This window comes from Ursus maritimus, unplaced genomic scaffold, assembly GCF_017311325.1.
Source record: "Ursus maritimus isolate PB19 unplaced genomic scaffold, ASM1731132v1 scaffold_4, whole genome shotgun sequence".
Classification (NCBI taxonomy): Eukaryota; Metazoa; Chordata; class Mammalia; order Carnivora; family Ursidae; genus Ursus; species Ursus maritimus.
This window is the reverse complement of record NW_024426552.1, coordinates 79,729,256-79,756,517: the sequence shown is the minus strand read 5'-3', so window position 1 is coordinate 79,756,517 and position 27,262 is coordinate 79,729,256. Positions and strand designations below refer to the sequence as shown.

The following is a 27,262-nucleotide window of genomic DNA, read 5'->3' as shown; positions in this document are numbered from 1 at the left end:
TGTATATGAGATTATGAGAGCGTGGGAATAGTTGAGAGCTATTCCGAGTGCTCGTAAGCCAGTTACAGATACATTTTGGATCACATATTAACTTACGGAGATGTGAAAACAGAGTAGTAGTGGAAGAACCACCTTAAAAATCAGAACTCAGGATAGCTGTAGCCCAGTGCCTCAATCCATTAGTTTACCTTTTCATATTCATTTCTGAGAGAAGTTTGGGATGTTTCTTATAATCTAAAGGGAGAAGGGCATAGATACATGTGTTTTAAAGGTCTGAAAACAAAATACTACATATTTATAGTGGGAATTGGGTGAAATAGAGGAAAACAGAAGATAAATCACTTAACATTTTGGCATATGTGGCTCCTTTTTTCTATCCCTAAGATACACTGATACATAATTTTTTCTATTTTTAGCATATGTTTTATGATCCACTTTATTTAACATACTATCTGATTAATACTTCCCTGTGTCATTATATCGTCTACATAATTTTAAATGGCTCTGTAGACTGTCTTCAATCCTTAAGATGCAGTATGGTTTAACTCATCTCCTATTGTAGGGCATTTAGATTGTTACAAGCATTTTCTATTAATAGAGCACTGAACATCTCTGTAGATAAATCTCTCCACATATTCCTGATTATTTCCTTAGGATAGATTGCTAGAAATGGACTTGCTGGTCAAACAATATACATTTTTTTAAAGTAATCTCTATTCTCAATGTGGGGCTCGAATTTATAACTACAAGAGTCACATCCTGTAGTGACTGAACCAGCCAGGTGCCCCAATATACATATTTTTAAAAGCTACTGATAGATATAACTGAATTCCTCTCTCACAATATTATATTAAGATAATAAACATCTATATTAGGATTCTGAATGTAGTCAAATTCTTTATCTTACAGCATTCAGACTTAACTCTACAGTCAGTAGATAAAACCTAGTTGTGTAAAGGGGAGATGTTATTAATAATTCAAAAAGTATATAATATTTTTGGAGGGTGGGCTTAAATTGTGCCCATAATACAAATTTTTATTCATCGGTTCTTATTGAGATAGTATTCTACACTCCATATAAGATATATTAAGTATGTGATTTTGTTATAATGTTTACATCAGAATGAGACTATGTAGTTTGAGTGCTGAATTTTTTATATATTGAAATGTTTTCCTTTTTTTTCCCCCCACGTTTAGCCACATAAAGGAGATCCTTAACATTTCTCAACAATTATATAGTCAACTGATGTAACAATGGTACTAATATTGGGACGAAGACTAAACAGAGAGGATCTCGGGGTGCGTGATTCCCCAGCAACTAAGCGTAAAGTTTTTGAAATGGACCCTAAATCTCTGACAGGCCATGAGTTTTTTGACTTCTCTTCAGGATCATCCCATGCTGAAAACATACTCCAGATATTCAATGAATTCCGAGACAGCCGCTTATTCACAGACGTCATCATTTGTGTGGAAGGCAAAGAATTTCCTTGCCACAGAGCCGTTCTCTCAGCTTGTAGTAGCTACTTCAGAGCTATGTTTTGTAATGACCACAGAGAAAGCCGAGAAATGTTGGTTGAGATCAATGGTATTTTAGCTGAAGCTATGGAATGTTTTTTGCAGTATGTTTATACTGGAAAGGTAAAGATCACTACAGAGAATGTACAATATCTCTTTGAAACATCAAGCCTCTTTCAGATTAGTGTTCTCCGTGATGCTTGTGCCAAATTCTTAGAGGAGCAACTTGATCCTTGTAACTGCTTAGGAATCCAGCGCTTTGCTGATACCCATTCTCTCAAAACACTCTTCACAAAATGCAAGAATTTTGCATTACAGACTTTTGAGGATGTGTCGCAGCATGAAGAATTTCTTGAGCTTGACAAAGATGAACTTATTGATTATATTTGTAGTGATGAACTTGTTATTGGTAAAGAGGAGATGGTTTTTGAAGCTGTCATGCGTTGGGTCTATCGTGCTGTTGATCTAAGAAGACCACTGTTACATGAGCTCCTGACACATGTGAGACTCCCTCTGTTGCATCCCAACTACTTTGTCCAAACAGTTGAGGTGGACCAATTGATCCAGAATTCTCCTGAGTGTTATCAGCTGTTGCATGAAGCAAGACGGTACCACATACTTGGGAATGAAATGATGTCCCCAAGGACTAGGCCACGCAGGTGAGAAAACTTTATGAATGAACTACAACATAATTAACAAAAGTTTTTATTTTTTGAATATTTAAAACCTCCTGAGTGAAATCTCAGCGTAGTCATTTATATGTATGGTCTACATGTGGCTTTTCATAATTTAAGATTTGTTTTTCATTATGTAAATCATTAAAATGTCTCTCCCCTTCAAAAAAAAAATTTAAGAAGTCTTTCCCAGTGAAGACTAGATTCAACAGTATCATTCTTTGTTATTCTGAGCAATGAACGGGTATTGCAAAGGGTCTTTGCAACTGTGAACATCTCAATATGTTTCTGCTTATTTCTCTTAATCTTTGTAGGATCCCAAATGATTCCACTTTTCTTTCCAAAGAGTCTTTGGATATAAAGTAGACCGAAGACTTTGGCAGACTCTCTTGTAACTGCCTCTACATATAAAAAACAATTGGCAGGGGTGCCTGGTTGGCTTAGTTGGTTAAGTGTCTGACTCTTGATTTCAACTCAGATCATGATCTCAGAGTCATGAGATAAAGCCCTGCATTGGGTTCTGCACTCAGACGGGAGTCTCCTTGAGATTCTCTCTCTCTCTCTCTCTCTCTCTCTCAAATAAATAAATAAATAAATAAATCTTTAAAGGAAAAAAACAAAACACACAATTGGCAAATTCACAGACTTCCTTTTTTCCTAACAGGCAACTTGAAATATAAAGGTGAAGTAAGTAAGCTGGTGTATTTTGAGTGGATTCTTGATGTAAAACCCAGGTTTCAGATCTCTTCTCATTGTCACAGTTATTTAATGTCAATCTTAATTTTTAAATATTTTTCTGATTATAATCTGATTATATATCATCATTAGAATTTGGAAAATATATTTAGAGGTAGGAATTCAATTCAGTATTACCCTTATATCTTCTTATAGTGCATTATTTCAGTAAAACATACAGATTTTAATTTATAAGCTATAGAAAAATAATATCCATGTGTTAATAATTGAAGGAATAATATTAAATGTACTATACTGTGAATAAGCAAGAAATGGCTATTGTGAGAAATATAGTAAAGGATCTTTTGGGACGCCTGGGTGGCTTAGTCGGTTAAGCATCTGCTCAGGTTGTGATCCCAGGGTCCTGAGATCAAGTGCTGCATCCTTGCTCAGCAGGGAGCCTGCTTCTCCCTCTGCCTGCAGCTTCCCCAGCTTGTGCTCTTTCTCTCGCTCTCCCTCTCTGACAAATAAAATCTTTTTCTTTTTTTAAGATTGTATTTATTTATTTGACAGAGAGACAGCCAGCGAGAGAGGGAACACAAGCAGGGGGAGTGGGAGAGGAAGAAGCAGGCTCCCAGCGGAGGAGCCTGATGTGGGGCTCGATCCCAGAACGCCGGGATCATGCCCTGAGCCAAGGCAGACGCTTAACGACTGCGCTACCCAGGCGCCCCTGACAAATAAATAAAATCTTAAAAAAAAAAAAAAAAAAAGAACCTAATATTTTTCTAACAAAGCTAATTTTTTTAAAATTGTGGTAAAAAACATAACTTGAATTTATCATCTTAACCAATTTTAATACTTGTACCACTCAGTAGTGTTAAATATATTGACATTGTTGCAAAACTGGTATTTATTTTTATTTTCTCATATCATCTCCACTTTTCCTATAAATTTACTAGAGTGTAGTTCTCAAACCAAAATTTTAGCTTTGATTTTGATCATTACTGTTTTGGGATGTGATTAAAATTCAGCATATGATGAGATAGCATGTCTTTAAAGTCTACTATAGTTTGAATATAGCAAGATTTAATCTTTCCTCATATGGAAAGTGAGAATGATGATAAATAGTATTTATTTCACAGGTTCTGCCTTTGAAACTACTAACTGCAATAATCCTTAAGGTACTCATCATCGAAAGTGGTGCATACAAGTACTTAAAAATTACTAGCTATTATTAGTTATATAGTGTAGTGTAGGTCTGACCCCACTTAAGAAAACTCCCAGGGGTTCCTGGTTGGCGTGGTTGGTTAAGCATCCGACTCTTGGTTTCGGCTCAGGTCCTATCTCAGGGTCTTGAGATCGATCCCCACTTGGGGCTCTTCTCTTAGCTCAGAGTCTAAGACTCTCTCTTCCTCTCCCTCTTCCCCCCCCCCGCACTCCGCTTGTACGCTCACATGCGCATTTACACTCTCTCTCAAATAAATAAATCTTTAAAGAAAACTCCCAGTACTTGACAGTCTGAACTTTTTATAATTGGATACAATATTGGGTAATTATTATTATAAAAAATTAATACTTCTTCGTATTAGGGTTAGAGCACATTTTTTCTTCAAAGTCAACTGAATTTAGTGCAAAGTAATAATTGCTTTGTAAGAAAGAAATATATTTGACTCTCAGTTTTTTAACAAAGGGCAAAAAACATAGAATTTTATTATATAAATATACTAATTTTTTTAAGTTGTTATTTTTTTAAAGGACTATTTAGAAACATGGGCTAAGCTTTAAAATGTGAGAGACCAAGGTTCTTAAATGTATTGATTAAGATTGCTGAACAGTGAGCGCCTGGGTGGCTCAGTAGCTCTGCCTTCAGCTCAGGTCATGTTCTCAGGGTCCTCGGGGAAGGGGGGCGGGGGGGGGAGCCTGCTTCTCCCTCTCCCCCTGCTCGTGTGCTCTCGCACTCTCTCAAATAAATAAAATCTTAAAAAAAAAAAAAAAAAGAATGATGAATAGCTTTGGGACTGTTCCAGAACTTTTCTGGACACACAGTATCCCTCTAAAGGGAAAATTGTATATTTTTTCAAACAGACTCCCCTTTTAGCAGACAGAAGGGCTTGAAGGGCTTTGGGTCAAATAAGGCTAATAGTAACTTTCCAGCATATATCTCCTATATATGCATAGGATAGAATTAGGGACCAAGGGATATATGTTGTAAAATCAAATAAGTTATTTATTATTAACATTATTTATAAAAATATGACATAAATGGAATCAGACTGCAGTCTAAAGGTAATTAGGCTTAGATAATACATAGATGATTTTCCAATTCACTTAATTATTTGATTTGTAAAATGTATTTTACATCCAGTTGTGAGGATTGGAAATACGAAATGAAAAGTACATAACCTAGAATTACAAAAATGCACAGTAAAAATTTTTGCTGGTTTCATGAAGAAAATAATCAAAATACATTGTAAATTTGTGCTCTACTTTTACAGAATTGGTAATGTGGTTTGAAAGACACATATGCTTGATATCAAATGGTTTATTTTAAGAATAATTTGTTCTTGTCTATAGAAAAAATTGATGCTCTTTGCCACATTCCATTGAGCAATAGAGATCCCTAAGATTTAATAAGCTTGTCATTTTGAGGTTGGAATTAATTAATATTCTAATACTTTCTATTACTTCTTGTCTCCAATCAGTTATTATATAATGAAAATTGTGTCCATAATGAAGACAAGGTTCAAGTTCCTATTGGAAACCAATAAGAGCACAAAGATTATGATTAAGATTTTTTAAAAAGATTTTATTTATTTGACAGAGAGAGTGCAAGCAGGGGGAGCAGGCAGGGAGAGGGAGAAGCAAGCTCCTGCTTAGCAGAGAGCCTGAGGTGGGGCTCGATCTCAGGACTCTAGGATCATGACCTGAGCGGAAAGCAGACCCTTAACCGACTGAGCCACCCAGGCGCCCCTGATTAAGATTTTTTTTTTAAGAAATAGTATTTTAAAATTCAGTGTTCTGAATTTTTCTCCGGTCCCTCTTAAGGATGATAATCTACTATAGTATAGGATGCATAGTTTACCATTTTTCCACATTAGTTCATTTTTATTTATTTTTTTAAAAAATTTTTTAATTGTTTCTTTTTTTTTTAAGATTTTATTTATTTATTTGTCAGAGAGAGAGAGAGCACAAGCAGGGGAGCATCAGGCAGAGGGAGAAGCAGGATCCCTACTGAGCAAGGAGTCCGTTACGGGACTAGATCCCAGGACCCTGGGATCATGATCTGAGCCAAAGGCTGACACTTAACTGACTGAGCCACCCAGATGTCCCCCAGTTTTATTTTGAACTCAAACATTTTTCATGAAAGTATATATGTAAGTCTCCCTCTACCTGATCCTTGATATATCAGTTCTCCCCAAAGGATACCACTGTTACCAGTTTTTTGAACTCTTTAAAAATATTCTTTGTGTGTGTATATATTCTAGATGTGCGTGTATACACACATACCTCCCTACTTGTTTTTATACATCAGTTCTGCATCTTGTTATCATTTATAAGTATCTTGGAGATTATTCCACATTGGCACGTATAGATCTTTAAGCCAGTCTGTTTAGCATATTCCTTTACTATGGACACATCCCTAAGTGGGAAGCCAAAGTTTTCAAAGGTTGTTTGGCAAGCATGGAATCCAAACAAAGGGCGTTAGTAGATCTTTAGAACTGGAGTCCTCTCAGCTAGTAGAGCTTGAGGAGGTCTCACCCACCATAAAAATATTCTTACCAAAAAACCAGTAATGTTCAAATTAGCTAAGCTAAGATTCTCTTTCCCTTAGACAAGAGCTTGAATGGGCACAGGAGATGTTTGCCTCTGTGCTTATTTACTTTTTCATTCATTTACTTATTGCTTCTTTGATTAACCAATCCCTCTTTTGATACGTAGTTCTTTCTTTAGATGTATTAATATTGAGTTTAGTAACTGTCATACCTTACAGACTAGAGAACCATGTGGTCTCTTTAGGGCTTCAAGTCTCATATCTCTTATTTTGTTCATTATTTTGTTTGATGGCTCAGTCTTCAGATATTTTTGAGTCTTGGAATGGTGAATAGATTATATTACTAATATCATTACCTTCTTTCTTCCAATTGCCTGCTATTTGAAAACACTGCCTTTCCTATTGTGCTTTTTAAATATGTTCAGTTATTCTTCCTATTAGCCATTAACCGTTCCCATTTTTATTGATGAGAATTAGTTGGCCTACCTCTGGCATATTTGGCATTAGTAGTAAGTAGGTCTTTTATTTCAGCCAACAAGTCCTGTATTTTGCCTTTTGAGATTCTTTTTTTCTTTAGAGATTTTAAAATTTTATTTGAGAGAGAGAGCATGAGCCAGGGGGAGGGGCAGAGAGAGAGAATTATTTTATCTTTCACATAAATCAAAGAATGTAATCTTTTAATGTGATCTTTTCTTAAATTCATGATAAAAGAGGATAATGATTTTTTAAAAAACAATATTTGCCATAGTAAAAAAAAAAAAAAAAAGGAGAATTTAGTTGTCATACTTTCCCAGGAACAAATAATAAGATTTAATACTAAAACAACAAATATTTGCTATTTTATCACAGCAAAATCAGGATTTTCCCTTTAGAGCGTTAATAAAATAATGTTCACTCTAAAAAAAGGTTTAGGGGGTTCAGACTTTATTCATCCTATGCTGTCATCTGGGCTGCCTTTTTGTTCCAGTTGCCATTATCACCTGGAGTAATTTATTTCCTTAAAGGCAGTCATCTCCCTGCCTTCAATAAAAATTTTTCCAAGCTCAAGAAATAAAAAAAAACTTTTTGAAAAAGATTTATTCATTTTAGAGAGCAAGCTCTCGTGCAAGCAGGAAGAGGGGCAGAGGAAGAGAAACTCAAGCAGACTCCCCACTGAGCTGGGAGTACGATGCAGGGCTTGTTCCCACAACCCTGAGATGATGACCTGAGCCAAGACGAGGAGTCAGTCACTTAACTACCTGAGCCGCCCAGACATCCCTAAAAATAACTTTTACCGGATTAACAGTCTCTGATGAGAACACCAGACTCGTCTCTTAAAGTTTAGAGCCATTTGGTTGCAAGTAGGACCTTCAGTACAGGCAAAATTACCAGTTTGTTGATCCTTTCAGATAAAAACACATTTCCAGTAGACACTGAAATGATCCTTTATTTAGTGGGACTGATTGTTTTAGCCATTAGTTTTTGGTGCAATTTTCTCTTCTTATTCCAAGGTACAAAAACAGACAATATATGTTTATTAGGCTAAGAAGTCTTGAAAAAAGCAAGTTTAAGCAAAGAGAAACTATAAATCAAATGTGGGACACCTGAGTGGCTCAGTTGGTTAAGTGGTCTGATTCTTGATTTTGGCTTAGGTTGTGATCTCACGGTTTTGAGATTGAGCCCCACATTGAGCCCCATGCTGGGTGTGGAGCCTGCTTGAGATTCTCTTTCTCCCTCTACCTCTGACCCCCCCACCCCCGATGCCACTTCTGCTCTCTCTTTAAAAAAAAAAGTAAAAATAAATAAAATGTTATAAGGCAAGTGTATAAAACACAATTCTATAATATATAATAGTTACTTTGATTTTATATTAAAATAATTGGGAGTGGTTGAACCCCAGTGACAGTATTTAGCAACTTTTGTTTTGATCAATCAATAAGTAAGGCTTTGAGGAAAATCACATGGATTTGTTTTAGAGGTATTTAAAGTGTAATTTTAGGAAATGATACTTTTATGGAAAGAAGGATAAGTTAATAGTTATACCAGGTATCTGGTGTTACTCTCTATTTACTTTAATAGTTTCATTTTGGAATTATTTGGAAAATGGTATTGATAATATTTCAGTTCTTCTGATAATGTCTTACTAAATACTAGATTAGGGTTATATGATTTGCTGGGTTCCTAAAAGTAATTTTTATTACATCTGTGAGCAGGATTCTTTTCTACAATATATTTTTCTGATTTTATAATGGAAAAGTATGCCTGGCATGGAACAGGAACTAATGATTATTAGTTGAAAAAGCTATGAGTAATGTAGCTAGAATATAGTATCTCTTTTAAAGTGACATACCAGTATTGGTTAATTTTATTTTTTTTCTAAAATTGTGAAACATCATACTGACTAAAACTACAAATCAGTGTTCTGATGTGGTCTTTTTCTTTCCACATTCAAATTAAGAGAAGAGGGATTCTTAGCATTCTGCTTCATGAGATTAAAACTGTAACAACCGTAAGATGTAGTACAGGACCTTTTTCATTTTATTTGTGAAAAAAATATAAAAACCAACTAATTTTAAAATTCCGAACTTTCTATTGAGCCTTACGAATAACAACAAAAAACTTGGATACACTTTTAGTTTTTCCTGTATCTATCTAAAAAAATTTAAACTACAAAATAAAAAAAGTCCATGATTAACATAAACCTTAGGATTCTCTTAGTGCTCTAAATGTTTTTTCCACTCTAAAAATGGTCCCTGCTCATTATCATTTTGAAAATTGTGTTAATAGAAAGAAGGAAGCCACGCTATCCAGAGATAACCATTATTAGCACTTTGGTATATTCTTTCCAGACACACTTTTTACATAGTATTGATCAGACCTTCTGTACAATTTTTTTGTATTGCTTTTTTTCCTTTAACATTCTTTGTTATAAACTCTGTTAACACTTTAAGTGACTGCTCAGTGTTTTGATTTGAATTACTTTAATGTACTTAACTTGAAAAAATTATCTTAAAAATCGTTTCTGAACAAAAACATACACTCCTTTAAAGGGTACTTCGTTTAGACTATGAATGAGTTTCTTTAGAACTAGCAATCTGGGGTGCTTGGATGGCTCAGTATGTTAAGTGTCTGACTTCAGCTCAGATCATGACCTCCAGGTCTTGCGATCAAGCCCCCGCATTGGGTACCCCGCGCAGCAGGGAGTCTGCTTGTCCCTCTTCCTCTGCCCCTCCTCCTGCTCTTGCTCTCTCTCTCTCTTTCTCTCAAATAAATAAATAAATAAAATCTTAAAAAAAAACACAAAAGAACTAGCAATCTGATGAAAAATCACCATTTTCCCACATTATGTTACCTTAGTATGGTTATACATATATGAATTACTGCAAAACTGCATTTGAAAATCATCCTTACTATTACCAGGATTCCATTTGAGTTAGGTAGGATCTTTGGACTGTCTGTTTTATAATTTGTAAGGCAAAACTCATAGGAAAAAAGTACCCATAGGGGCGCCTGGGTGGCTCAGTCGTTGGGCGTCTGCCTTCGGCTCAGGGCGTGATCCTGGCGTTCTGGGATCGAGCCCCACATCAGGCTTCTCCACTGGAAGCCTGCTTCTTCCTCTCCCACTCTCCCTGCTTGTGTTCCATCTCTCGCTGGCTGTCTCTCTCTGTCGAATAAATAAATAAAATCTTAAGAAAAAAAAAAATTTTCTGTGGAAAATGTCGTCTCTAAATCCCAAGCAAATGTTCTCAAAGTCATTAGCAGCCTGTATTATTTGGCACATGCTCAGAGAATAAATTTAACTGTTTATAATAGTGTTCTGTCTTTATGATAATGGTATGTTTTTAGAGTTTTCAACAATCTTGAGTGTATTTTATTATTTATACATTCTTATAATTATTTTAGGTCAACTGGCTATTCTGAAGTGATAGTTGTCGTTGGAGGCTGTGAACGGGTTGGAGGATTTAATCTTCCATATACTGAGTGCTATGATCCTGTGACAGGAGAATGGAAGTCTTTGGCTAAGCTTCCAGAATTTACCAAATCAGAGTATGCAGTCTGTGCTCTAAGGAATGACATTCTTGTTTCAGGTAAATAGAGAATTATTACAGTAGCTACTTTGAATTTGAACACAGCTTGGCTGTTTCAAACAATAGTAGTGTCTCAGAAGAAAATCATGAAAGGGGAATATGCCCACTTTCAGCAGATCAGTTTATACAACAAATAAAACCGAAAATGACTTTTTGCTCTTAAAAACAGGCTCAAGATGATCCAGAATGATTTATAAAAGATGCACCAGAAAAATGCCTTTAATTGTCCTATTTTAAGTACTCTCAAATGCATGTAGGATACGGTATAATTTTAAAAAGCTTTTACCCGTTAACTCCGTTTTAAGGAACACAGTAAAGTATGCAAAGTGAAAATTACTCAGAGAATTAATTAAGCATCTCTGATCCACCCAGGTTTTCTGAAATTCTCCCCAAAGTTTATGAAATAGGATTTTCCTTAAACTTCTTAACTTAAACTTCTTTTATGTGACGTTACATCTAAAATCTGAGACAGTAAAACGACAGACTTATACAAAGTATAACTACATTATCAACGGTCCTGAGTCTGTTATTTGGTTAATAATTTTACCAGCTTTGGAGTTACTCTATTACTACATGCTGAACAATATTACAACACATACTTTATTTTGTACAGTGGTTTGCTTTCGAAAAAATGGGTGATTTTAAAAAATCTTTTTAAAATAATTCTGTTGTTTGGGTGCTTCTGATGTCTGATTCACATTAATAGTCTTAGACATTTGTAAAATTCATATTCTGCATTTTATTACTTGGGGCCTATAATTCTCAAGATAACAATTGGCAAAGTTTAAATCTGTTCTGTAGAACTGTTTCCATTAAGCTTTAAGAGGGTCCTTGTTTCGTTTATTAAACTGAATTCACAAATTCTTAGCCTGGGTGAATAAATCCTGTGTTATAATTATCCATGCCTTGAGCATAAATCCTTTGGTGATATACGTATTATCTTGTGTACATTGTTTTGCATTTAAAGGTGGAAGAATCAATGGACGTGATGTGTGGATTTATAACTCACAACTAAATATTTGGATCAGAGTTGCTTCTCTAAATAAAGGCAGATGGCGTCACAAAATGGCTGTCCTCCTTGGTAAAGTAAGAGAAACCACTTTTTATTACTATTGCTGGCACGTTTCCAAAATAAATACCACAGTTAAATCCTTCATCTTACTCACTCTCTGGGTATTTTGGATTCAAATTGTATTTCCTTCCATTTCTAACCTCAGTAGATAAACTGAAGATATAAACAATTTGACACTGTACTTTTGAATGGAGATTTTGTTCTCCCAATTTGGAATTTGTAGCAGTGCAGCCCATTTCTCTTTTCATGCTCCATTGGAGTCTGAATGCCTAAGAAGCATTGGAAAATAAAGGAGTGACATCGAGTACAAAAACAGACCAGTGCCTAATCCAAGCAATCTTTTTCCCTTTACTGACTTTGACAGTCAGGCAGAGAGATATATTTATCTAGACTGATGTTATTTTATCTTTTTTTCTTTATATAAGTTAGGGGCAAAAGAAATTTAAAGTAGTGTTAAGACAAATTCACCAATATACTTTAAAGAAAACCGATTATTGACTGCAGCTAATAAATGTTTAAAAATATATAATTTGGGGGGGCGCCTGAGTGACTCAGTCAGTTAAGCGTCCGACTCTTGATCTCAGCTCAGGTCTTGATCTCAGGGTTCAAGCCCCGTGTTGGGTTCCATGCTGGGTGTGGAGCCTACTTTAAAAAATAATAAATAAATATATGTTGGTTCTGAACCATTCTCTGTCCTTACCAACTTGAAAAGCTTTTGTGGACTAGTGGTTTCCAAACCTTTTAAAAGCGGCTAACTTTTTTAAAGTTAAAAAGGTAAACCTAACATAAAAACGCATTACATAGAACAGATAAAAATACAGCAGTATACCAAGGGCTCTTTAGTTTTTCTTTGCCTCCATCTCTATTAGCTCCTTCAAAGCTACCTTAAATTAATGAGCAATCTGAATAAAAGCATACTTGCTTGCACGTGTATTTCTGACTGATTGCCTGATACCCCCTTCTAAAAAGATTGCTGCCTCTTGGACCCTCATGTGGAGACATTTTGGAGCCACCAATGAGAAAACAGAACTGCTCTAATAGAAAGAGATGGTACTGAAAACCTTCCCACTCAGCCTCTCATCAGCCCTAGTCCCTTCCCCCTATTTCTCCATAGAGGCTTCTTGAAATTTCTATACTACAGAATATTAGAGTTTCTCAAAGCACAGTTTGAAAGCTACTGTTAATTCCTAAGAATATTGATCTAGTGTGCTGCTGCTGTTGACAAGGTCAGTGAAATAATGAGGACCTTGAGATAGATATAATAGAAATAAAATACTAATTATATTTGGATATTTTCCAAAATCATTAGTTTGTCAGTAATTACTATATTATACATAGTTTTGGTAGCCATGTCTCAAGAATGATAAAATATTACTGAAAGGGGCAGCTAAAATATTCAAGGGGTTGGAAAGAGAAGAGATCTGACTAATAATTATTTAGACTGGAAGTACAAAGGCAAATGTAAATGATTGGTGAACACAAATTTATTTGACAAATGTCAGTATACTTGACTTGAAATTACCTAAAACTTAGAAGCAGTAAATCAAGACACGAGAGGAATATTTCCTACCTTACATAGCAAGTATTCACGTCATGGAAACTGTTACCCCGAAAAATTGTAAAATGAATTCAAACGTATAAAAGTATTTAAATGTATAAATGGTTTCTATTAAGAAAACCTAGGTAAAATTATTTGGAATAGAGAATCTAAGAGTAGGAAAGAAATCTTAGAGAAAATTTCATGTAACTTTTTCAATTTATGAAGAAATCTAATTCGAAGAGATCAAGTCACTTGCCCAAGGTTACACAGAAAGTGATAAAGCAGGGGCAAAGCAAAGTTCAAGATTTTCTTAATCTAGAGTCCTTTCATCTTGGTGCTTACAACATATATTTTTAATTTATGCATGCAGGAAAATGGTAAAGTTTAATCCACAAAATTATATTATGTGATAGGTACTATTACTGTCTCCATTTTAATTGAGGAAATAAAGACTGACTCTCAGAGGATAAGTAAACTGCCCAAGGTTTACATTTCATAGCAATACTAGATATTGAACCCTGCCTCTTCTGACTTCAAAGCCATGCCCTTAATTGCTACATTGTGCCACAGTTTCCATATACTCTTCCAGCTGGGCGACTTTGAGTAAGTTACTTAACCTCTCTGAACTTCATAGTGTTGGAAGAATAAACCCACCAAGAGATCATTTTAACATAATATGAGAAGTGCAACATTGAAATACAAAATAGCATTGGCTGCTGTAGAAATTTGGAGGAGTACAGAAAGATAAATTGTATACAGACTTGAATGTCTGTGTATAAAGTTTGGCCTTGACCACTTGGGCATCTGTTGTTGAACTATTAAAAGGAGTTGATGAAGTATTTTAGGAAGATTAATCTATGGTTGAGGGAGCACAAGAGTGGAGACCCAGAGATTTCTTGTGAGAATATGGATCCTGAAGTAGGATAGTGGCAATGGGAAACAAAAGGAAGGGACACATGTGAGATGCTGTGAAAGAAGACTCAGTGGGACTTAATAGTTATTTAGATATGGAGGGAAGAGTTGATAATGACTGTCGATTAAAGGACTTGTGGATGTTAAACTGTAGAACGTCTTTTAAGTTCAGAGTTTCTTGTATATCTCATGATTCTTAATGGATTATCTGCATATAGGTCATTTAATAAATGGCTTGTTGATTAGTTCAGGTATCACATAAAGATATTAATTTGTCTGCCTTCATCATATTTCTGGAAGTCCTTTGACATACACAGTATAGAGTTCATTATGTGAACTGTGCAAAGCATAGTAGATACTAAAATGAAAAACAAGATAGGCACTGCCTTCAGTGATCTTACGGTCTACGGTCTAGTATTCCTTAGCTCATATCTTAGTTTTATAGATTTATTACTTCATAATGATCCAACATTTTCATCATCCATGAGTGTGAGCATTTAAGCAATCCTGTAATTCTCAGTGTGAGCAGTATCACCCTTAAGGGGGTGAAGATTGGTTCTTGGGGGTGAAAAATCTTGTGCTCTTTCATATATAAAACACAGATATACATATAATACATAAGCAGATATACAATATATCTGTGGTAATGAAACTTCATTGGAGGGGGCTTTATGAAAAAAAAGTCTAAAAAGTCTCCTCGGTTGTGAAAGGGTGCTAATAAAAGTTTCAAAAACTAAGCTAAATTTATTGCAATTATAGTTATCAAGGGCTTTTTAAAGGGACAGATCCCTTGATTCCTTAGCCAACTAATTAAAAATTCAGACTTTTGACAATTAAAATTTTTCTGTGTATTTTGCATATAGGTATATGTTGTTGGAGGTTATGATGGACAAAACAGACTTAGCAGCGTAGAATGTTATGATTCCTTTTCAAATCGATGGACTGAAGTTGCTCCCCTTAAGGAAGCAGTAAGTTCTCCTGCCGTGACTAGCTGTGTAGGCAAATTGTTTGTGATTGGTGGAGGACCTGATGATAATACTTGTTCTGATAAGGTAAGCCCTGTTCTCTTACAGATATTACCAATGATGTATATGAGAAGAAAAATACAGAAAGCTTATCAAATAGATAGTGAGATCCCTTAGTGTGAGGAACCTTTTAAAAATTGTCTAGTACTTTATACTTTGGGGGGAAAACACTAAGTTTGAAGTTACTGAAGTGAAATCCTGATATGTCTAACAGTTTTCTGTAAAAAGCATTATCTAATCTTTTTGAAATGAAACTAATTTCAGCATTGAGATATTTTACTAAATAAATAGTTTTAAACCTTTTACTGCTATGGTCTGTAGAATCAAAAAATTATAAAAAAACACAGTGGGGAAGTGAATTAGCAGAGGGTGGGTTACAGTAACTGTACTGCTTCCGCTGGGTCATCTTCTGCATACTTTAAAAGTATTTTTTAGGAAAAAAAAGAGGAAAGGAAACCTCTGTAATGTCAACAGAGGACAACTCAAATTTGCTGCAGCTCATTGAATTCCTGGGACAAGAGAACATTTGCCTGACACCTCAGAAAATATGGTTATTCTGGAAACAATTGTCTGATGCCTAACCTGTTCAGCAGTTGTTAACTGAATTTTGTCAATCAGTTATTTATTTTTTTAAAGATTCTATTTATTTGAGAGAAAGATACTGGGAGAGCACGGGGAGGAACATAGGGAGAGGGACAAGCCCGATGCAGGGCTCCGTCTCACAACCTTGAGATCATGATCTGAGCTGAAACCAAGAGTTAGACACCTAACCGACTGAGCCACCCAGGTGCCAATCAATTATTTTTTAATTAAACTTTAATATAATGTCAAATATCACATTTTTAGAATTCAGAATTTGTGATAATTCAAAGTATACTAAATTGAAGTTTACTTGTGTTCTTTTGAAGAAAGGACTTCCTAAAATCATAAAGAAATTGTATTAAGATTGAGGCATTGTTATCCTATACGGCACAATTTTTTAAAAATCTAGTCTGTTGGGGCACTTGGGTAGCTCAGTCGGTTGAGTGTCCGACTCTTGATTTCAGGTCAGGTCATGATCTCAGGGTCGTGAAATCAGGCTCCACATTGGGTTCCAAGCTCAGCAGGGAGCCTGCTTCAGATTCTCTCTCTTCTCCCTCTGTTTCTGCCTTTCCCCCACTCATGTGCATTCTAGCCTCCTCTCTCTCTCTCTAAAATAAATAAATCTTTAAAAAAAAAATCTGGACTGTTAGTTTAGTGGAAATAAGTAAAGAAAACTTACCATGGTAGTGTAGTATCCATTCATCTTGGAAGCAGCATGTGTTTGTTACTCTGTTCTGCTTGATGGTAATACATTTGTGTTTCTTTTGAGAATTTTGTAATTCAGACATTTCCTTATCAAGCTAACCTCTCTTAATTCTGTGAATTAATGTGAATTAATTAAGGTAAAAATGGGATTTCATTTTTAATCATGTTTCTATGTATTGTTAGACTTTTTTAAGTAAATTTGCATTTTTGTTTAGAAACGTGAATAAAATATTTCTATATATTACTAGGTTCAATCTTATGATCCAGAAACCAATTCTTGGCTACTTCGTGCAGCTATTCCAATTGCCAAGAGGTGTATAACAGCTGTATCCTTAAACAACCTGATATATGTTGCTGGTGGGCTGACCAAGGCAATATACTGTTATGATCCAGTTGAAGATTACTGGATGCATGTACAGAATACATTCAGCCGACAGGTAATGACATAAAACAGTACAAAAAAATCAATCTAGGAGGGGCCAAATACATGGCCATTATAAATATACTGTAATTTCACTGTTAATACATTTCAGGTATGCTTGAATTATTTTATAATTTTTAAAACCACATAAAGCATATGATATGCCTGTTTTGAACTTGCTTCAGGGAATTGTTTTATCGAAATAACTTATTTTCTACCATCCCATGGTGAAGCAGCTGTTGCACTTGGGCTGGTAGGTTTTTTTCCCTTGACCTCTTTCAGAATCTACTCCAGTCCTTATCCCTATCTCTTATGTATTTTGAAAGAGAAGAAATGCTCCCAAACTGGTTTCTTTCCTTATAAAAGAAATGGCTGGGCTCGGGTCTCCTTCATCCACGCACACTGCCTGTACCCATACTCCACCTCCACCCCCTGCCTCCCAAAAAGCCTTCTTTCAGCCTTTGATTCATGGCTCTACCCTCCCTTCAACCACCAGAGTGCTTGCTGGTTCTGATGCTGGAAATCTGGACCTGCCTGTTTACCACTCCAGAGTTATACTGTCATAGGTCATTACTAACAATCTCAGTCTCGTCCATATTCTCGTATTCTTCCTATCCAGCCCTTAAATATGGGTATTCTTGAGTCTCTTTCCCCTACCTGCTTCCTAGTCTATACTCTGTTCCTGAGTGGTCACATTTATTGTCCAGTACTGATTACTTTAAATCTTTATCTTCATTAAGCCTCTCTCTTGTCTCCAGACTCAAATTTCCAACTGCCTGTTTGATATTTTTTATAGTGTCCCAAGAGTCCAAACTTAGAATTCACCTTCTTCCCTAAGCCTGCTTTTTTCTGTTTCCAAACAACTGAGTGAATGGAAAAACTGTGTCTTCCTTACTCACACTCACACTTCTGGCATCAGATATATGGATTTATTCCCACACCAGCCAGTTCTCCATCTCCAGCTGAATGTCTCACGGTTCAGTTCTGACACTCTGTGCCTGGACTTAGTGTCAGATTCCACACGTTGAGGGCTCAGTTCAAGACCGCCACTGCTTCAGATGCCAGATGCTGGTTCCAGCTTGTCCCCAGTACTTTTGACTGACTGGCTGCAAATTAACATTCCCACAGCCCCCTCCTTGGGTTCAGTAATTGGCTAGAACACCTCACAGAACTTAGGGAGATAAAGATAAACTTCTGTTTATTGGATTATTATATAATAAAGGATATTATAAAGGATGCAGATGAAGTGGCACATAGGGTGAGGTCCAGAAGGGTCCCAAGCACAGGATCTTCTGTCCTGGCATTGAGGCGCACCACCCTCCCAGCACATGGGGATGGTCACTAAACCAGAAGCTGTTCGCATCCTATATTTTGGGAATTTTTATGGAGGCTTTATCATGTAGTTATTAAAGTAATTTCCAGCCCCTTTCCCCTCTCCGGAGTATGGGAAGTGGGGATGAAAGTGTTACGATTCTAATTATGGCTTGATCTTTTTGGTGACCAGGCACCATCACGCCCCATCCGGGAGCCTACCAACAGTCGCCTCATTAGAACAAAAGACTTTCCTATCACTCAGGAAATTCCAAGGGATTTAGGAGCTCTGTATCAGGAACTGGGGGCAGAGACCAATACATATTTTTCTATTATTTCATACCTAGACTTAATTTCTTAGATTTTCCTCACTTTCTCCTAAATTGAATCCAGTGTATCAATTCTATCTCCTCAGAGTTTTTCCTATTCTTTTCCATTCCTGTGTTTCCTGCTTTTGTTCAAGTTCTTATCAGGTCTTCCCTAAACAAAAAACAATAATATTCTAATTAGTGTTCTTTAATGTCTTGCTTCTCTCACCCATTTAACCACTAGTTATTTTCCCATAAATCTTATTATGTCTCTCCTTTGATTGGAAACATACTGAATAAAATCCAAGTTTTCCCACTTCATTCTAGGCCTTCTGTCATCCGACCTCTGCTTGCCTTTTTAGCTTCACTTTCTGGAACTTTATCCCAATTATATTACGTGTCTGTTAAATTGCACTTGCTAAATAGATCATATGTGTTCTTGCCTTGGTTCATGATGTCCACTTAGACTCTAATGTCTTTTCTACCTTCTCTACTTGTAATTCTACTCCTCTTTCAAGGACCACTTCATAGTTAAACTAAAGTTTCCCTGTTCAGGAGTAATCTCCTTTTCTGACCTGTCATTGCACGTACACCTCTGTCATGGCAGTCATAAGATTCCTTTATGGGTATAAATATTTATTTCCACACCAGAATTCCATCTTCTTGACAATACTGGTTTTTCTAACTCATTTTCTATATGTCTTGCATTAATTGGTGCTCAGTAAATATTTGCTGAATAAGTAAACAAATGAGACAGTGCAGTAACAAGGGTCCTAATTTTAAGAGTCGTATATGCAAGATGCGTAAGAGATGTGGACTGTAAAAATAATGCATAGGGTTTGAATGTAACATCATTTTTCTAAAGTTTTTGACATTGAGGTATAGTGTCTAATTAGTAATGTATTCAAAGTAACATTGCCTCAGCTGATGAAAGGGACATATAAGACCTTCAGCTTCATGGTATAGAGGGAATATAATCTTCTGTTCCTCTTGTATCACATTTAAGTAAAAATGAATCACATTTCTTTAGCTCAGTGGCCTCTCCTGGAAAGGGCAGTCTCCAGGTCTATAGAGGTGAGGGTGTGCCCTACCATGTACGAACCCATATTATAGTCACATTCACCTGTGTGACAAGTGTTTACGCTTTTTTCTAATTTTTTTAAGTAAATTCTACCCCCAAAATGGGGCTTGAACTCCTGATCCTGAAATCAAGAGTCATAGGCTGTACCAACTGAGCCAGCCAGATGCCCCAGTTTCTAAATTTTTTAATCAAAGCTAATCTTTATCGGCTTATAGTGAATATTTTAAAGTATAATGCATTTTCACCAAGAAGTACTGTTCATTCGGAACTTGGCTATATTATAGAAAATTATAACAATTTAGGAAGATAATTTCCAGCATCCAGAATAATACAGGGCATACAATGAATATGTTTCTAACTACATGACTGGGATAAAACTAAGAAAAAAACAACAGGACAAACATGGCACATTTTTTCTAATTAATGAATAATACTGACTTCAGAAATTTCAAAGAAAAAACATTTAGCTCAGAAGTATATTAAATCTATTATGACAAAGACAAATCATTGAAGTCCAAATCAAATATTCTATGTCATATCTCTTGAAGCAAACACTACTGAGATTTCTGGGATTATCTTTTCTCCTCAGTCCATTCTTAACTACCAGTACCTCTAAGTATATCTTTGTTGGGGCACTTGGGTGGCTCAGTTGGTTAAGTGTCTGCCTTCAGCTCAGGTCAGGATCGAGCCCCGCATCGGGCTTCCTGCTTAGCAGGGAACCTGCTTCTTCCCCTCCCTCTGCTGCTCCCCCTGCTTGTACTCTCTCTCCCTGTCAAATAAATAAATAAAATCTTTTAAAAAAATCTTTAAGCATATCTTTGTAAACAGTATTGATAGGTAATTTTTGAACCATTTGTAAGTGTTTGCCTACCGTTTAATGCTAATTAGTAAAAAAGGAAAAATCAACTGTAATTTCGTATTAGACAGTTATTTGTGTCAAACCTTTTTTAAATGCTTAGAATATTAAGTAGCAAAAAAGCTGAAAAAATGAGCTCTTTGTTTTGCAGACCTAATGAACCTAATGCAGCCTTTTCTCTCTCTGTCCCTTACCATTTCCATGCCTCTTGACTTTGCATAAATCCTAAAAGCCACAACTTGCTAAACATATTTTGCTTTTTAACTCTTGTCAGGAACATCCTTTGAAAAATTGTGGAATATTTTTTTAGGTCTATGATGAACTTTTTTCAATCCCTCTTCAGTAGCCCAAGTGTTTAAAATGTCATTAAAGTTTAGAATAATAGAGGATGCCTGGGTGGCTCAGTCGATTAAGCGGCTGCCTTCAGCTCAGGTCATGATCCCAGGGTCCTGGGATCAAGCCCCACATTTGGTTCCCTGCTCGGCCTGGAGTCTGCTTATCTCTCTCCCTCTGCTCCCTCCCTCCTGCTCCCCCCCCCCACCTGTTCGTGCTCTCTTTCTTTCAAATAAATAAATAAAATCTTTAAAAAAGAGAGAGCAAAACTTACATACACAGCAAATCTATTCAAGTAAAAATGTTTATTGTACCGATTGGTAGAACTCATCTCATTGTTAGTTATATAGAAACAGGATGATAGTAATATGCAATAACTTTCTGAATTAAAGTAATTGAAAAAGTAATGTAAATAGAAAATTTGACCTGCAGCATAACCAGATCCATGAATAGGGAGACAATTTGAGTGTAATTTCTTTCTTGGAAGAATCACTCTCATCCTTGCAAGAATATTTGTTTTTTATAGTAGTTATGTTATTGACAGAGAAGAGTAGGATTCAGCTAAGAATCCCATTGTGTGCAAAGTTAAAATATTATTTGGGGAGTTTCTATATCCCAGCCAAGGCTCCTAATCACAGTGCTTTGTTAATCTGTTTATAAGTCTTTCTCTCATTCATTCATTCAGCTTGTGGCTAATCCCACATAATGAATAATGTTCCTACTCCTTGGTCATGTAATAGCCACTGGCTGTAATAAGGGACCTCCCTGTAATAGGAGAAGCAAGCCACACTCTTCGAAAATATTTTTGTTGACTACTGTTAAATTAAAACCCTTCTCTCAGTCTAATACCCCCACTTCACCTCCCACATCTTGGCCCCAATCATAACATATATTTTAACATTTCATTCATGCAAAATTATCTGGCACTCACTCATAGAGCAGGAGTTGGGCAAAAGGGAGCTTATTTCATGACTTCATTTTCTGTCTGTCAAAATATGTCTTATTTTACTTTTCAGTTTGTTACCAAATTCCTTACCTTCAAGAGTTAATTTTTTTTTTTTTTAATGTATTTGGTTCAACAGGAAAACTGTGGTATGTCTGTGTGTAATGGTAAAATATATATCCTGGGTGGAAGACGGGAAAATGGAGAAGCCACAGACACTATTCTCTGTTATGATCCTGCAACAAGTATCATCACAGGGGTAGCTGCAATGCCCAGGCCAGTGTCCTATCACGGCTGTGTGACTATACATAGATACAATGAAAAATGCTTTAAGCTCTGAAGCCAGGATACCTCACCCAAGAAGCCACACTGATCCAAGACGAGAGGTTTTAAGAACTCCAGAGTGGGAACTTGACATATCTCCTTTGTGCCATGTACACAAAAAAGTAAAGATAATAATTGTGGTGCCTTTTCCCCTGAAATATCAATCTTTCAAACTGTAATAAAGCCTTTCCTGTAATTGGAAAAAAATTTTGTTGTTGTTGAAAGTAATAGTGGTTATTGCTTGGGTTTTGAGAGTGTACCTTTGTAAGTGTTTGTAAGAAACTCATGTGAAGTAGGAAATAATGTCTGCCTGTGTAACTTTTAGGAATTTGTGAATGGTTTCTCCATTTATATATGTTTATCTGTAAGCCTTTATATTCCTTATTTTGTCATATATGTATAGAAAATTGCATGACTTAGGCTTCGTTTAGGTTAAATCACATAATGCTTAGAATGCTTACAAAGGGGGGGAATCAGTTTAAAAAATCTTTTTCACTAAAAATATATCCAAACGGATTGATTTTATTGAAAGTTTTTTTTAGTAATTGATAAAAATGTAATGACAATTTGAGTATCATACAATACTGAATTATCATGACTTCTGAGAATTGCTCTCTTATATTAAACATATTTTTAGAAGAACATTGGGTAGGAGATAGAAAAGCAAGTGCCCCTAAAATGGGGATTAAAATTGTAGGTTAATTCCTAAGAAAAATTATGTAAGACCGTTGAAGGAAAAATGACCCACTGTGGCTCTCAAAGTACTTATGTATCATCTCTGAATCCTCTAAGGAAGCACCTTTTCTTGAACCTGGCAAGAGAGTCGAAATCCATTTTGCGATATTATTTTTGGAAAACAGGGACAGATTTTCTCCCTAGCCCAGTAGGGTTGACTTCATTAGTATGGTGCTTTGGGTGAGGACCTCTTCCCTGGTTATCCTCCTCTCCTGTGAACAGGTAAAAATCCTGGAGTCTCCGCTCTTGAGTGGCCTTTAAAGGATAAAGCGGGGACCACCTATCAGTGGGTCCATTTTTCTTTTAAAATTAGCTATTCAAAAAAACTAACAGCGGTATTTGCAGTCTTTTAAGATAAATCTTTCAGTTGGTACCCATTGTGAAAAATACTGGTCAACATTCTCAAGCTTCTCTACAATAAATTGCCTTTGTCTAGATTTTTCAACTCCAGTTTATAAGCTTACTAGTTTTCAGAGAGGAATGTAAAATTTGTTTCTAAGGCAAATGGAACAGCAAGAACTGTAACATAAGTGATTACTGTTATTCCTGGGTGAACAGATATAATTTACAACATTTTAGGGGTATTCCAGGGATGTTCTGGGTAGCCTGCTGGATTTCGACTGCCCAGGCACTATTGTTGTCTCACATCATACTTACATACTCCTTGTCACAGGAGAGATGATGCAAATGTGTGATGATAGTGCCACCAGATTTCTGTTAAAACCAAGTTAGTAATAAAAAACCTAACATAGATAAACCATTTTGTTTTCTCATCTTAGAATGATACAGAGATTTCTAATAAAGTGTACAGTTTCAACGTCCGTTTAGCTGGAATCTGAATTCTGAGGAAAACTCTAAAGATCTTATAAATGTTTAGGGAATTAAAATTTTCAGATCATAATTTGAAATGATATGTACCTTTTTCTGATAATTATCAGAGCAATTCAGGAAACAATCTTCTATCATTTTAGTTGAGAGACAATTGTGAATACAATTGGGATACTTGTTTTAATGCTAAAGTAAACATCTACTTCTGCAATATACCTTTTGTAGATAATGGAACCTATTTAGTTCAGAGATTCTTTGCGGTAGATGAGATAATGTATGAGGAAAGTGTTTTGTAAATGCTGAGGATTATACGAATGATACTTGTTATTTTCATGTGTATTTGTAAGATAATGCCCATCCATACAGACACTTCACACACAAAAAAAAACTTTCTCAAGATCACTTGTATTGTAGTACTTTCGTCTATTGTAAAAGTATTGATTCTTTACTTGTAATTCTTTATACATTTTTTAATATCCATGTGTTTATTGTACTAAATTTGAAATGAAATCCTATAAAACAATTTGTTTAAACATAGACCTCATGCCAATATTGTTTAATTTTTTTCTACATAATTTAAAACTACATAAATTAAGTAGGCCACCAAGAATCTAGCTTGAATCCTATGAAATTAACAATTTTTGAAATTACTCAACTGATATTTTAATATCCTTTATCTTCCTTTACAGATTGTTGATAAATAATGTTGTTAGCATTGATAAAAGAATTTTAGGGTATAATTAGTATATAAAAAGGGATTCATCAACCAAATTGTGTCAGGTTATATTCATACTGTCATCACATAATTGACAGATTTTCTTTTGATAGGAGATGCTCGTATAAGCCTTCTGGGTTAGTATGTATGTATATACATGTATAGATAGATAGCACGGTCATGTACAAACATATATACAAACACCAAGAATTTGATCAGTTTGTGATGATCAGAGAAAAGCACATAAAGTAAGAATTGGTTGACTTAATTAAATTCAAATCCAGAAGATTTTTTTTATTTGGGCATTTCTATAGTACTTTTTTACATTTGAAAGTACATGATGAGGGGCCTCTGGCTGGCTCAGTCAGTAGGGCATGCAGCTCTTGATCTCGGGATCGTGAGTTTGAGCCCCACTTTGGGTGTAGTGATTACTTAACGAAAAGTTTGAAAGTACATGATGGGTATTAGTGTAATGACTTGTATGCAGTCAGAATCTATATAGCACATAAGGCTTCACAAGATCAGAAAACAAATTGGAGGTAGAGACGAGTTTGCTAAACCCAGCTGCGATACCTCAGTGGGAAAAGGAATTCAAGCGTATGTTTTGTAGATTAACAGGAAAGTATAGTTTTTTGTTCATTAATGTGTGTTTTCCTATCTATGAGTGAGCTATAAAGTGGTCTAATTTTTACAACAGTAGACCTTCTTCGTTTTCAGATTTAATCTTCCCACTGACTACTGCACAGGTGTGAAATAGTAGCTTACTGAATCTTCAGTAAACTTTTGTTTCCCTAGATGACTGAAATATTGATATTTACTCCATTTAAACCAGGTGTTAAGAAAAAAATGATGTAAATACTCAGGGAGGGTATTAACTTGTCCTTTTTGCCTATTTGGGGTGTTTAAAGTGCCATAACTATGTAACCTTCAGTTCATGATCCTAGAGTAAATTTAATTTGGTAAAGGGGCTTCACACAGGCAGTGGTTGAACATTCATTCTTTTATATTTAGAAAGATGAAAATGTTTTGTGGACTGATACATTTTCTCTTAGTGAATACGAATTGTTTATGTATCTCTACTGTCATATACCCTTTTGAAACTCAGGAAAGACAAAGGTTCAGTTTTACTACTTTTGTCTATATGCAAACCAGGTGTGTGTGTGTGTGTTTTTTTCCTGTTGTCTGGATATGGCAATAGATTTTAAAAAAAATTGCTGTGAGAACCCATACATGAAAAGAGGGGGTTTGAATTGTTGTGTGTGCCTTTTGTGTCTTGAGATTTATATGTGGAAAAGACATCTCCAGCCTGTATTTTCAAAGAGAAGAGAGAGCTGTTTGTGGTGCCAAGTGATATGTCTCTTAAAGGTTTCCTATGGAAGCCTTTATTTTACTAAACTCAAGACACCAGTTAACCTCAACATAATTTTGGCCTTATTAGAATTTCTTGTGCATTATATTGAAAGCCAGGTTTACATCACCTCGCCCCATTATTCTTTTTGTCAAATAAATAAATCCGCCATATCAAGTAAACAGAACGGGGGCAATTTGGTTGGCCTTTAAGTAGGTTTGGCTAGGTAGGTCTACTTACTGTCACATCTAATGCTAGACATCAGAAACCACTTGAGCCAGAGTGTGAATTGATAATTCCAGAGACATTTTCAACATACTTCAGACATTTTTTTAATGTTTTTTATGAATGTGTTACATTTGTGTGATTGCCTTAGATATTAAATTTACTTAGGGCTAAAGATGATCATCATAAATAATTTTTTTAAAAACAGCAGTAGTCATAACTTATTTTATATATTGTTCCAAAGAAAACGAATTTGTTTTAAAGTTTTCAAAACAACTGCATCTGAATTTGTTTATGTGCCTTAAGTTCTCTAGTGCTCTTTCAACTTTTTTTTTTTTTTCATTCTAAATAAAGCTTACCTTAGATGAGTTTCATATTTGTTTCCTACGGAGTAAGTAAACTCCCCTTCTTAAATTTTTTTAATAAGCACCACGTGGTTGCTTGGCAGAATGAGAATGTTAAGAAATGTTGAGTGTTTGGCGTTTATTATATTTGAGGGTTTTGTTTATTTTTGTTACCAAGGTGCTTTTTAAGATATTCAGACAAACATCTAACATTGATTAACCCTTGAAAACATCGTTTGCAGTATCTACATCTAATGTCAAAAAAGTAAATGTACTTATTTTGGTTCCATCCTTATGTACTATTTTTTTCCTTCTACAGGCTTTTTCATTTATATTTCCTGAAAAAGTTCTTACTCTTCTTTCCCCATCATCCCTCCCTCCCGGTTTCTTTACTGAAATTTTTGAGAGTTTCTGGAGCTAACTAAGACAACAATTATAGAGTTGGAAAAGAAGCATAACATGCTTTACAACTTGTACAGGCCTATGGCAGCCAAATGTCATTTGCTTTCGGTGAGAGGCTCCAAGAATCTTCATAGTGAAAAAAAATGCTTTGTACTTTGTTCTCAATTTGGTTGTAGCACATTAATACTTAAATGTCTTGTTTATACTTTGTGCATAGTTTAATTTTTTTAAAGTTGTATCTAATAAAATGTCCTTTAACCATTATTATTTGACTATACAGTTGTATTAAATTTTGTTTACCAAAAACTTGCTGTTTTGTTTTATTTTAAATACATCCAAATGGTTGTGCAAAAAAAAGGGGGGGATGGAGGAAAATTCATATTAATATATATGAATATTTGCTGGTATGTCCATAAAGTAACTAGAAGAATAAAGAAAACATTGGTGTATATGAAGAAATCGTCGCTGAGGAACAAGTAAAAAGGAAATGCCACTGCATACTCATATATAATTATGTATAAATATGCATATGGTCAGTGTTTTAGTCTG

The 27,262-nt window shown here is 35.3% G+C and overlaps 1 protein-coding gene across 9 annotated transcripts in view; it reads left to right on the top strand.

Moving 5' to 3' along the window:
* The window catches only part of KLHL24 (kelch like family member 24), a 38,807-nt gene extending 11,788 nt beyond the window's left edge, over positions 1-27,019 (top strand). For 7 of the 9 annotated variants that reach the window (XM_040621527.1, XM_040621528.1, XM_040621524.1 and 4 more), the window contains 6 exons: positions 1,198-2,174; positions 10,519-10,703; positions 11,671-11,789; positions 15,091-15,279; positions 16,788-16,976; positions 21,932-27,019. In XM_040621527.1, coding sequence (XP_040477461.1) covers positions 1,255-2,174; positions 10,519-10,703; positions 11,671-11,789; positions 15,091-15,279; positions 16,788-16,976; positions 21,932-22,132 — 1,803 coding nt within the window. In that variant the 5' untranslated portion in view covers positions 1,198-1,254 and the 3' untranslated portion in view covers positions 22,133-27,019. Of the gene's footprint in view, positions 1-1,197; positions 2,175-10,518; positions 10,704-11,670; positions 11,790-15,090; positions 15,280-16,787; positions 18,075-21,931 lie in introns of those variants that run through there. The other 2 variants (XM_040621531.1, XM_040621530.1) reach the window with 2 other exon arrangements.
* Positions 27,020-27,262: the final 243 nt, after the last annotated feature.